This window comes from Dermacentor andersoni, chromosome 1 (genome assembly GCF_023375885.2).
Source record: "Dermacentor andersoni chromosome 1, qqDerAnde1_hic_scaffold, whole genome shotgun sequence".
NCBI lineage: Eukaryota > Metazoa > Arthropoda > Arachnida > Ixodida > Ixodidae > Dermacentor > Dermacentor andersoni.
In genome coordinates, this window is record NC_092814.1 from 165,669,437 (window position 1) to 165,682,539 (window position 13,103).

The following is a 13,103-nucleotide window of genomic DNA, read 5'->3' on the forward strand; positions in this document are numbered from 1 at the left end:
TCTGTTCTGACATTGCAACAGAAGAATCCATTTATTTACATAGGATTACTGGTGGTGGGGAAGAAATGAGTGATTTGATAGGAGAAGTCACAGAAGGCTAGCTAAATTTGGCTCGCTTGCGGGCGATGGCATCTTCAACTGCCTTCAGCTGCTTCAACAGTTCCTCACGTCTCAAAGTGGTCGATTTACGACCAGTGGGTGGAGGAGAGGGCGACGAGGCCAACTTTGGAGAGGCTGGACGTTTCTTGGCACCTAAAACCGAAAACAACATGGAATATTTGGTTCTCTATTGCAGTATGACATTCACTAAAACAAAAGGATGATTGATGATGTACAGTCGAGAGGAAAAGCCTGAGGACCAGAACTGCTTTTCTTTTTCTTCGCAGTCTAGGCATAAAGGCTGAAATCATGTGTTACTGCCTACGTGTGCCTGCTCGACCAGCATCATGAATTAAGACAGTTGCACGGCTGTACGAAAGAAATTCTTTTTTTCATTTTATTATTTATTTATTATTATTATTATTATTATTATTTTTTTGCTGATGCAGCGGTCTCCAGGCTTTTGCTCTCAGCTGTACGTGGTACAGATTCGTAACAATTCTGAGGCACACATGCGCGTGCATATATTTCAGTAGAATCTTGATGCGAATCTCTCGGGGTGGCGAAAAAAATTGTATCCCCCAAAAAGGCTGCAGTTTCGCCCCAAAGACAAAGCATCGATTGCGATATCAAATTATTATCACTATACAAACTAAGTGTAGTAGTTTTATCAGCTGTTATAAATTTGTAGTAAAAATGCACTTGCTAACTAAATTAACTATGGTGTCGCGCGCAAATGCAAACATGAACACATCTCACTCGATGACCGCGAACTGTCAAAATGCTGGTGTGAGGAAAAACCGCAGCAGCAATGAACGAATTCTGGGGTTTTACGTGCAAAACCAAGATTTGATTATGAGGCACGTCGTAGTAGGGGGACTCTGGATTAGTTTTGACCACCAGGGAATCTTTAACGTGCCCCCAATATACGAGACACAGGAGTTTTTTGCTTTTCACCCCCATTGAAATACGGCCGCCGTGGCCGGGATTCGAAAATGCGAGCTTACCACAGCCGTTAAGCCACTACGGCGGGTAAGTGGTAGCGAGGGAGTTAGTCTTTGTGCAGCCTCTTACTTCAACGCGAAATAAGCTGTGATAAAACAGCGAACAAGAGGCTATCAGTCATAGATGCACCTAGACTCTGTGTACCCACTGCAGGTCGCTTTCAAGACAGGGTCCTCGCAGCCACACCCAGGGTGTCTACCAAGTTGACATTTCCAAATTCCCTGAGTTTTCCAGGTTTTCCCTGAGCACCTTTGCAAAATTCCCTGAATGAGCCAGAACTTTGTTTTATATCAAGACGGGCTGACACCATGTTGCCCGATGCTGTCACTCTCTAGTAAGCATGTTGAAAAAAAAAAAAAAAAAGTTAATCTAGTTTGAATAGTAAGGAGTAATATCTATTTTATCGAAAAAGAGAACAGAAAGAAGGTGATAGTAAAATTAAAATGCACAGCGGAAGAAATGGTAAAACCCATTCCGAATTGAGTCGAACATTTTCAAATACGAATGAAAAAGAGATGCATACAGAAGTAAATATTTTCGAATATGAGCTACTTCTATCAACTGATAGCAAGCTCATCGGTATGAGGCACTTCACAACAAAGATTCTCTCTCAGCTGCTGGGAAGTCAATCTCAATTGTCCTGACATACTCTCAGCCCGTACACAATATCTCAGTGTTGAATTTCACTGCTTTAAAGAGTTTATTTTGGTTTGGATGAGGGACAGCTGCATCTCGACGTCAGCCAACACTTTGTTTTCTTGAGTTCAAGCTCCTTCAAAAAGGCGGCGGCACGCTTTCTTTTTTGTTAATTCTTCAGTGCATCGATCCTTTCTGTTCTCATCCTCCTTCTGCCACGTGTTCGCCCCATGGATAATTTGAAGCATCCCCTTGGTCAGTTGTACAGTCAATGTTCGATTTTTCATCATCAAAAAAAGTGGGCATTCCGAAAAAAAAAAAAAAATGAATGCATGTCTTTAACTCTTTTATTACCACGCATATTAATATCTATCCCCAGTGATCAATACTTCAGATCGCCGATTTCGACATGTTGGAGCCGTTTTATCCACTTCAGGCCATCCAGTAGTTACTACAGGCACTGAACTTTCAGAATTAGCTAAAATTTTCACGCTCCAGTGATGTGATTGTTGATGGACCTTTTTGCAAACAAATGCGCATATGTTGTAGCGAAAAGAGGCGTGGCCGTCACCTTCTGCCACGCTTCAGAAAAAATCATGTCGCTCACGATTACACTGCCCTAGCATCAAAATTTTGTAATCAAATGACTCCCAGTAAGTCAAGAATTAAATTATATCACTGGCTTTGTCGTCCGGCCGTGCTGAGCGGTGAAAATTAACCAAAAATGACGCCAGCTGTTCACTAGTGAGCTTTGGTTTGGAGTCCGAGTCGTTTTAGTCCACCAAAGTATTTCTGAAGGTCCACCGCATGTCTACCATGTGGACCTGGCATTTTCAACTAGTTTCGAAGAGTATCGGTTTCGCTCCTCTCATAAAATCCAGGCAAGGGGCGCTGCCGGTGTCACTGCGCACTCATTGAAAGTGGCTCCCACGGCGTCATCCCGCGTGGCTGCGTCGCGAGAAAAGCGTCGTGCTTGAAACTATGCTGCACCCACACTTCAATTTAGTAATGAGGACTCGAGTTATGATTCTGAAGATGACAGCAAAGCAGATTCAAGCTCTGATGCCGACAATATTTTGAGTCAGCATAGGATATCCGCAACTGTTCACCGGCGAGTCTTCATTACGGCTTTGAGCGGTCTCCTTCCTTGTGCGCACTAATTTGCCCATCTTCTTGCACGACCCGAGAGCTCTCCTGATTATCTTCAGGGTGTATACTTCGCTTGGTTATGATGTGCTGCCATCGGCAGCAAAGAAACTTCCATTCACACCAAGAAGGCCACCCGTAGCACATCTCGGCCCAGCGCTTCGGATCAGCGCAAGACAGTTTCTTCTCTTCTCTGCAGAAGTGATCAAGAAAATCTGCAAAAATGCAAACAGATATGCTTGAATGCATAATCTTGTAGTTGCCGAGCTACGCTGAGAGCAACTGGTCCTGAAAGAGGTGCATGACTGTAGACGAACTGGTGAAGTGCGTTCCCTGGACTTCTCATCGCACCATCCTCAGAAGATGCCGAAAAGACTGAACTGCAAAATGTGTTACGAGGACGGCAAAGATGAACAAATACCAGACATTGTGCGGGGAAAATGCGGAGTGCACCTATGCTTCACAAAATCCAGGAACTGCTTCACCGCATGCCATGAGCGATGAACTGGTCTTAGTTTCTTTTTTGTATACGATGAATGGCGGTGTACTGAGCATTTATTTTTTCAGACACTTTTCCTCAGGTATTTATCTTTGAAATGTATATTCGGAATTTCCTTTGACATTAATGTTCTAGCGGATATAGTTCTTTTTATTGTTTTTATCAACTGGCAGCAAAAATTGTGCTTTCTAGAATTATTGTTTTACCTAAAAAATTTTTGTTTGGCAACGTATGTTTTTGGAAAGAGAATTTCATTATGCACAACACGCTATGCTGCTGGAATACTATTTGTAGTGGTAAATACTTTTTTTCCTAGACCTATAAAAAAACTACCATTTTCTCGCGGTAATGAAAGAGTTAAGGGCTCAAATTGCCACAGGCACGTCCGAAAAAGCTCTTAAGGCCTGCCAGTACACTTATTAGGCATATTGGTGCTCGTGCGACGACAGGAGACGGGGGTGCACGGGTGTATAATTAAGGAATACATTCTGTTTCCTGTCACAATTACCCTTTCCTACGTTTGTTATGCTTCACCGCGTAACATTTTTCTATTGAGGCGAAGCTAACTTTCGGCGACCGGCATTGCGCAACGCGCTGTGCTTTGCGAGCTTCGAAACCAATCGCGAGGATCACAAAGGCGGAGCCAGTGCCATTGCAGACAGCGGCGAATTCTTTCAATGAAAAATGCGGCACCGTACGGCAAGAAGGTAGCGAACGTAGAAGCAGCTAGGCCTAACGTTGTGCGGTGGTGGCTACGGCTGCCATCGGATCGGCGTGCGAGAGCACCGGTTCAAGGCGGCGAGACAATCGAAATGGTGGCCGTGGTGGCTTTGATTAATGTCATTTCAGACCTGCAGTCACATTGACATACATTGACTCTATGGAGTACGTGGTGGTGCCGTGAAGCCGCACGAACTATCGGGCATGTCTGAAAAATCAGTTGTTAACGAGTCTGGCAATACCTTGTGTCGATGACACGGTGTCAACGATGATTCGTTGCGATTCGTCTGTTACTGGAGCCAGCATTAACACGACTTTCATTCCCTTTCAATAAAATTACAGCTAATTTTCCCTGATAGAAGCACAAATTGCCTGAGTTTTCCCTGAGTATTTCCAGACTCACTAGGCGCTTTCTCCCCACCTTCCTTCCTTGCGCGTGCGATATCGAGCCACCATCTTCGGCTCGCCCTCGCACGCTTTTACTAGCACCCACAGCATAAAACGTACAGCTAGGATATCGCACTTGGACTTTATATGGAACATCACTGTGACGCCAACGGTGGAAATGCACCTGGAGTGTTCATATAATTGCTATCACAATAATATGCAAAATAATGGGGAAGGGGGGCATGCCAAAATTTTCGTTAGAAATTTCCGATTTTAACATTTCTTGCCCCTTAATCCTGACACATTCCTTTATCTTATAGCAAAATACTTTGAATTTGAGAAAATTGCACTTTTTAGTGTGGTCTTCGAAATCAGGGAGAAAATTGGCTTCAGGAGGTGCTATTGCACCGCTGATCGCGCAAGCACAGCTTTCCGTTGACACACAGCAGACTTCTTGGTATCATGCAAATACGACAGATCCGAGATTAAAATAGCGCAGCACTGTATATCATCATGCAGAAATAAAAGTAGCAAAAGCGAGCGTCAGAAGGGAGAACTATACTCGCGAACTTTTCTTGGCTATGAAGCGAAAGCTACAGGGGCGGATCTTCTGCACATGACTGTATTCGCACGAAATGTAGTCCAAGGCGCGCTCAGCACAGGTTTCGGTTTCACCAACCTCGCACAACCTCTTTGCTTTAGTGAAGGCAGATACAATTAACTCGGCATGAATCAATGTTTATTCACACCAGATATATACCAAGTTCTGAACAGCGAGCATCGCAGCCTGTGTCGGAGCTCCGGAAAAGCCGTAATGGCATTGGTTGGGGCTTGGACGAGCTACCAACTCTGGTGTTGGTAGAGCCGGCGCAGCAGTCAGCTCACTTGCTCGTTTGTACATGCCGATGGTTGCAATTCCCAGATGGGTTCGCTTAGTTCCTGCGCAGGCACTGGAAAAACTTTTTTTGTGTGCTTCAACTGTCTTTTGTTGCTAAAGTTGGTCAATGGCCTGGTCAATAGATTGGTGGGACCTCAAGCGACAAACACTCACCAGAAGACACGGGTGTCATTTTGCGTTTGATGAATGTGCAAAATGTACGAGGGTCTCGGGTGTGCGAAAACTCGAAAGAGCAAACTAAAGATACAATAAAATACTAAAGGCTGACTGGTAAATGTTACGAATTGTTTTCGATTTCCCACGTAAGAAAACGTGAGCAAAACTGCGGGAATACTTCCAACAGCGGTGAAAGAGGCGCGCTTAGTTTCCATAGCCTTCGCTTCATAGCCAAGAAAAGTTGTCCGTGAGTATAGCGTTGCGATTTGTTACAGCAGTCACGTGGCGCGAAGGGAATGCTTCTGCTGGGTAATGTGAACTTGGCTGGTGCGTTTGTTTTGTGCACATTTTGGCAGCAATGAGCTGCGCACTTCGCGTGTTCCGAGGCTATTTCAATATGTGTCTGGTTATCTCGAGTTCCTTTCGTTGCTGCGTCCTAGCTGCTGCCTGATAAAGGAATCTGTTTTCTTTGCGGTGTTACGTTTCGCCTACAACGCGCGGTAATGCCGGCGCGGATGCAACGGACGCCGGGGCTTCGTTCAAAGCGGCGGACATTTTGGCCCGTGCGACGCCGCCGCAACGCTTCCCCGCCAAGCGTGTCCAGGCGTGTTTCAGTGCCACGTGTCTTCGTGTGTGCGTGTGTGCCCTCGCTTGTCAAAGCGCGGCAGCCGGGGAGCGGAGTTCCCCAAATGAGGAGCCAGGAGGTCTCTCGGCTCGACCGTGCGCGCCGTCGTGTGGGCGGGTTGGCGATGCGTCACTACACTCGGTTCACCATGTCTCTCGGCTCAACATGTCTCTCGGCTCGACCGTGCGCGCCGTCGTGGGCTCATGCTCCGCCGTCGCGTGGGCTCTTCCCGTGACCTTCCCTTTTGGACCGCGACGCCGAGAGTATAAGAGCAGCTGCCCCCGGACGCCAGGAGAGAGGCTCCGCTTTGTACTGTTGAGTTACGTGCTCTCCCGTCTCTCCACTTCGGTCGACCTGACCGGCCGCTCTTTTGCTATGTTAGAATAAACAAGTTGTTCTGTTACCAGTCTTCTCTTGCTTTGCCGGGACCTTCGGATGCTTCCAGTGCCCCAGGCCGCCAGGCCAACGCTACCCTTGGGGCTTGCGACCCATTGGCAATAACGGGCGTCAGCACCGAGACCCCAACAACTCGTGCCAGCGGTGCGATTCCAACATCTGGTTGCCAGCGGTGAGATCGCGACAACGGAGGCCAGCAGCGAAGAGATGCGGTTGACTGTATGCTGAGCAGCACAACGACCATCCGGGAGCAGCGCAACGAGCCCTGTGTGATGACTGGTTGCCTGCAGCGGAACGACTGCGCTGAAGTCTTGGCTGCGAGGTTTGGTGAGTGCGGGACTTTCTTCTTCTGAGTTTTGCCAGGCTTTTGTTAGTGTTAGAAACAGAGCTGGTAATTGTGGTTGTCGTTGCTACCGGGTTAGTTTGCGGCAAGACAATAGTAGGCAGTAGAGAAAGCAGCATTCAGAGCAGCCATGGATTTGAAGTCGTTGCGCAAACCGAAATTGCTGGAGCTTGCGAGAGAGTTGGGTCTGGATGTCTCAGACAAACTCAGAAAACCAGAACTGCTAAGGGCTATTCTTGAGTTAGAAGCTGAGGATGACGAGCTGTCGGAATGCCTTGAGACCATTGAGGAGAGGGAGACGGCAAAAAGACAGGAGCGTGAACTTAAAGAACAGAAAGAGAAAGATGAGCGTGAACGAAAAGAACAGAAAGAGAAAGATGAGCGCGAACTTAAAGAACAAAAAGAGAAAGAAAAAGAAGAGCGCGACCGTCAACACGCTTTGGAAATGAAGTGTCTCGAGTTAGAGATGGAACGCGCTCGTAATGGAAGTCAGGCACACGGTGCAGGAGAACGAGTATTGTTCAAAATGACTGACCTGATGCGGCCGTTTAAGCTTGGAGAGGACATTGGTTTGTTCCTGGTTAACTTTGAGCGAACGTGCGAGAAGCAGGGGTTCTCTCGGGAAACGTGGCCACAGCGCTTGCTCACTTTGCTACCCGGCGAGGCGGCCGACGTAGTCGCTCGCTTGGAGAGAGAGGAGGCAGAGGATTTCGACAAAGTGAAATCGAGTCTGCTAAAAAAGTACCGGCTGTCAGCGGAGGCGTTCCGTCGGAAGTTTCGGGAAAATGAGAAAGGCAGAAGTGAGTCATATACAGAGTTTGCGTACAGGCTTATGTCAAACATGCAGGAGTGGCTCAAAGAAGAGAAAGCGTTTGGTGACCACGAGAAAGTTCTGCAGTGTTTCGGGCTAGAACAGTTTTATAGTCGGTTACCTGAGAACGTGCGGTACTGGGTCTTGGATAGGCCAGACGTTAGTACGGTGGCTAGAGCCGCTGAGTTAGCCGAGGAGTTTGTGACGCGTCGGGCTCGTGGAGCTAAGGACGGTCAAAAGGGTGAATTTGGCTCCAAGTTTGAGAGGCCAAAGTTCACGCCCATGAGAGCAAAGGGGGACACACGTAGTTCGGATGCGAGTGAAAGCAGTCCGACCGAACGTAAGGAGACGGCGGCAACCGAAGCCGAACGCAGAAAGCGGTTCGAGACGAGGCAAGCGCGCGTTTGTTATACGTGCCAGAAGCCGGGTCACTTTTCGGCGCAGTGCCCAGAAACAAAACCAAAAGTCGTGTTTTTGTCTATATGCAGCACTGACGAGAACATGAAGCTTCTCGAGCCTTACATGCGAGACCTCCTCGTGAACGGGAAAGAGTGCCGAGTGCTTCGCGATTCCGCAGCTACAATGGATGTAGTTCACCCCTCTTACGTAGAACCCGATATGTTCACGGGCGAGTGCGCATGGATCAAGCAAGCAGTGGAAGCTCATAGCGTGTGTCTGCCGGTAGCAAAAGTGCTTATTGAAGGACCTTTCGGAGCACTTGAGACGGAGGCCGCAGTGTCATCTATGCTGCCCCCCCAGTACCCGTACCTATTTTCGAACAGGTCCGATCACCTCCTGCGCGAGAAGGGGCTTTTGTTTGGTGAGGCTAGCGTTCAGGCCTTAACCAGATCGAAGGTTCGGGAGCTCGCTGCAAAGGCGGTAGTTGCGGGGCCAACGTTGTTGAACGATGAGAAAGGGTCAGAGGCGCAGCAAGCTGGTATTCAGAGCACGCCCGAACGGGATAAAATTGAGCCTGTAGCGTTAAAGGCACCAGATACTGGAGAGGAAATTCCCGATGCGGGAAAGTTAGAAGAGCTTCCGGTCGAGCTTCCGGGACTAGGCTCAGTGACGAACAGGAAAGACACCGATCAAGTCATTAGTGACTTAATAAGTAAAGCATCGCTGTCGCCTGAGCAGAAAACCGAACTACACCAGCTCTTACAAGAGTTTCAAGGTCTGTTCTCTGAGAGGCCTGGTAGGACTTCTGTCCTTACTCATGACATAGAACTTACCTCCCCAGAGCCAGTACGATCCAAGGCGTACCGGGTGTCACCCCGCCAGAGCGATATTATGGAGGCTGAGGTAAAGAAAATGCTACAGCTCGGTGTTATTGAAGCGGGTGAGAGTGATTATACCTCCCCTTTGATTTTAGTTGAGGTACCGGGCAAGGAACCTCGTCCTTGCGTCGACTACCGCAGGCTTAATTCCATCACTAAGGATCAAATTTATCCGATCCCTAACATCGAGGAGCGCCTTGAGAGAGTGAGTAGCGCTCAGTTTATTTCCACCCTAGATCTTGTCAGGGGTTATTGGCAGGTTCCACTTACAGAAGAGGCTAGTAGGTATGCGGCGTTCATTTCACCAATGGGGACATTCCGTCCTAAAGTTTTGAGTTTTGGTTTGAAGAACGCGCCATACTGCTTTTCAAGCCTCATGGATAAAGTGTTGCGGGGACAGCAAGAATTCACTTTACCGTATCTAGACGACGTAGCGATATTCTCCGCATCCTGGCCTGAGCATATGGCGCACTTGCGGGCAGTGCTAACCCGCCTGCGCGATGCGGGCTTGACAGTCAAGGCTCCCAAGTGCCAGTTAGCACAGGCCGAGGTTGTCTACCTCGGACACGTGATTGGTCGGGGTCGACGCCGCCCCTCTGAGATAAAGGTGGCCGCTGTGCGAGACTTCCCGCAACCGCGCACGAAGACCGATATTCGGTCGTTCTTAGGTGTCGCCGGCTACTATCAGAGGTACATCCCCAGGTACTCTGATATCGCGGCTCCCCTAACGGATGCTCTAAGAAAGACAGAGCCGCAAACAGTCGTCTGGGACGAGACAAAGGAAAGAGCTTTTAGCGCCCTAAAGAGCGCCCTAACAAGCCAGCCTGTGCTACGATCGCCCGACTACACAAAAGGGTTCGTTGTTCAGTGTGATGCTAGTGAGCGAGGCATGGGCGTTGTACTGTGCCAACGGGAAAATGGAGAAGTAGAACACCCCGTCCTGTATGCTAGTCGTAAGCTGACCAGTCGTGAGCAGGCGTATAGCGCCACCGAGAAAGAGTGTGCGTGCATCGTGTGGGCCGTTCAGAAATTGTCATGTTACCTAGCTGGCTCGAGGTTTATCATTGAGACGGATCACTGCCCTCTCCAATGGCTGCAGACCATCTCTCCCAAAAATGGCCGCCTCCTGCGCTGGAGCCTCGCTTTGCAACAATATTCCTTTGAGGTGCGTTACAAAAAGGGGAGTCTCAACGGTAACGCCGATGGCTTAAGTCGAAGCCCCTAACGTGGGAATCAGCCTCAAAATTGCTTGTTACTGATGTTTTTCTTCCTGAGGCAGGATTTTTTTTAACTTATTGCTTTTGTGTAGTGTTTCAAAGTGATGATGTGCTTTCTAGTGCAATTTTCCGATTTGTGGACGCGTTCTGAGTGCTGCTAAACTACTGTAAGGAACTAGGCAGCAGTATAAAAGGGGAAAGAGCCTGGCAGGGCTTAGTGAGGGTTGTGCCGTGCTTGCTGACTGAGCGGTTGACTTTCGGCGTAGTTCTAACGCTTGCCGGAAACGAGAACAAAAATGTCAACTCTCCCGAAGTCACTTTGCAGTGTCCTGTGTGCACCTGAACGTGAGAACGAGGCCTTCTCTGTGCGCTGCGCTCAAGAAACGCCAAAGGACGCCCGACTTCGGTTATGAGCATCATCGAGCGACATCCCTCCGGACAGCGGATGCAGTCCCCTGACCATCGGGATCTCCTTCCCCCGGCGGGGCGGTCTGTTACGTTTCGCCTACAACGCGCGGTAATGCCGGCGCGGATGCAACGGACGCCGGGGCTTCGTTCAAAGCGGCGGACATTTTGGCCCGTGCGACGCCGCCGCAACGCTTCCCCGCCAAGCGTGTCCAGGCGTGTTTCAGTGCCACGTGTCTTCGTGTGTGCGTGTGTGTGTGTGTGCCCTCGCTTGTCAAAGCGCGGCAGCCGGGGAGCGGAGTTCCCCAAATGAGGAGCCAGGAGGTCTCTCGGCTCGACCGTGCGCGCCGTCGTGTGGGCGGGTTGGCGATGCGTCACTACACTCGGTTCACCATGTCTCTCGGCTCAACATGTCTCTCGGCTCGACCGTGCGCGCCGTCGTGGGCTCATGCTCCGCCGTCGCGTGGGCTCTTCCCGTGACCTTCCCTTTTGGACCACGACGCCGAGAGTATAAGAGCAGCTGCCCCCGGACGCCAGGAGAGAGGCTCCGCTTTGTACTGTTGAGTTACGTGCTCTCCCGTCTCTCCACTTCGGTCGACCTGACCGGCCGCTCTTTTGCTATGTTAGAATAAACAAGTTGTTCTGTTACCAGTCTTCTCTTGCTTTGCCGGGACCTTCGGATGCTTCCAGTGCCCCAGGCCGCCAGGCCAACGCTACCCTTGGGGCTTGCGACCCATTGGCAATAACGGGCGTCAGCACAGAGACCCCAACAACTCGTGCCAGCGGTGCGATTCCAACAGCGGCGACGAAGCTACTTTTTATTGTGTGATCTGACAAGTGCAAAGGTAGAAAAGTTTCTAATTGTCATCGGGCGCCGACGAAAGGCGTGGAATACAGAGATAAGACTACCCATAGAAGCAAATGCCGCCGATATTGCTGACGTGGCAAAAGTGGGTCGCAGGTGACTGCTGGCCCTTAATAAAGTTGCAAGGCGGCAAGTTGCATGATACAGCGCAAAGCAATGCTGGAGGGCGAAGAGAATGCGCGTCTGTGGAGTCAAGGCGGAGTTACGTAGGTTGACCTGGCAACAGGAATACGAACATCGCATCGGAGCAGTTGCAGCGAGGTTGCCCTGACAACTGTCAGTGTCTGGCGCTAGCGGTGCCTCCTTGCTAAGGGAAACCAGCGCTGCCCAGGGGGCACTCGTGAAAAACAGCCCTTAGCACCGTGAGAAAGCGCTGCAACTTTTGGTCTCCCAAACGAATGCAGGGCCACAGGGAGCACTAACCTTAGCGAGCTTAGCCTGTTTTACAGTGAAGCTGTTCATGCGGATCCTGTGCCGTCATCGGATTTCGCTAAAAAGGCCATGTGACCTGTGACCAGAGGAAAAGAAGAGCTTAACAGGGGAAAAGGGTTAGAGTGACCCCTTTCCCCGTGAGAATTCTATCTTTTACATGAATCTTATACGGTTATCACACGGTGCAATTTTGGCGATCGAGCCAGATCGGCATCGAATTTATTGATGATTGATTCCACCCTGCTGCGAAAGAAACAAATTTTAAGCTGGCGGTTTGCAGCCAACAAGCAGTGCCCAGTGATTGAAACATGATACTAGAAGCACGTCTTGCTAGTGCAAGTGCCGGCAGCCACATTAATCAGCGCCCGCATCTGCAGCGCCCGCATCTGCAGCGCCCGCATCTCCAGTGGTGGGCCTTGCGTCCAATATATGAAGCTTTGGATTAGTGGTTCCGCACACTCCATCCCAGCTACAACTATGGGAAGACCACAAGTAGTGCGTACTCCTGAGGAAGACGCTGCCCATAGCGAGCGTCAGCGAGAGTTGGCTCGTGAGCAAGCTTGTCAAACACACACACTGGGAGAAAGAGAGAGAGAGAGAGCACTCTTAAAGCATGCTCATCACGCGAAGCACACAAAAGCGAAAATGAGGTGAAAGTATGGTGAAACAAAAGATTTACAATATAGACTGCTTGCAAAGTTTGACTTGCATGGTGTAATATTCGGTGTAACACTCAGTAAACTTCGCTGTTCGACCATCTTTACGGACTAGAAGGGGCGGTGATTTGCTTTTTCTTTTTTGTTTCTCTCAGTGTGAATATTGAAAACAGTGAGGAGGCAACTATCACCAAGGCCGAATTTACTCATGAGAAACGGCCTATAGAAGCGTCGCGCAGAAAACTGCATGAGAGCCATGTACCAGCAGCTGCAAGAGCATACTGCCGATCGTGTTGCAGCGCGGTTTCAAAAGGATCGATTGACTGTAAGAGCTCTTTGACGTAAAATAACTCGAGAAGGGTGAGGATTGCATACAGTAAATTGTTTTCTTGGTTGAGAAAATGATACCTCAGGGTTTCAGCTAAATACAATTTATGAGTGACGAAGATATAAACGCAGTCGGAATTCACGTAAGCGATCACTTGTTCCATTTCTGCGTATTCCAGATGAAAATATAGGCAGTTCTTTCG

General features: G+C 49.2%; 1 protein-coding gene across 14 annotated transcripts in view; it reads right to left on the minus strand.

Annotated features, from left to right (window-relative positions):
* Window positions 1-13,103, minus strand: part of LOC126547062 (uncharacterized) — a 273,332-nt gene continuing 260,229 nt past the window's right edge. For all 14 annotated transcript variants that reach the window (XM_050194897.1, XM_050194899.3, XM_055062716.1 and 11 more), the window contains one exon: window positions 1-252. In XM_050194897.1, the coding sequence (XP_050050854.1) occupies window positions 98-252 (155 nt within the window). In that variant the 3' untranslated portion in view covers window positions 1-97. The remainder of the gene's footprint in view (window positions 253-13,103) is intronic.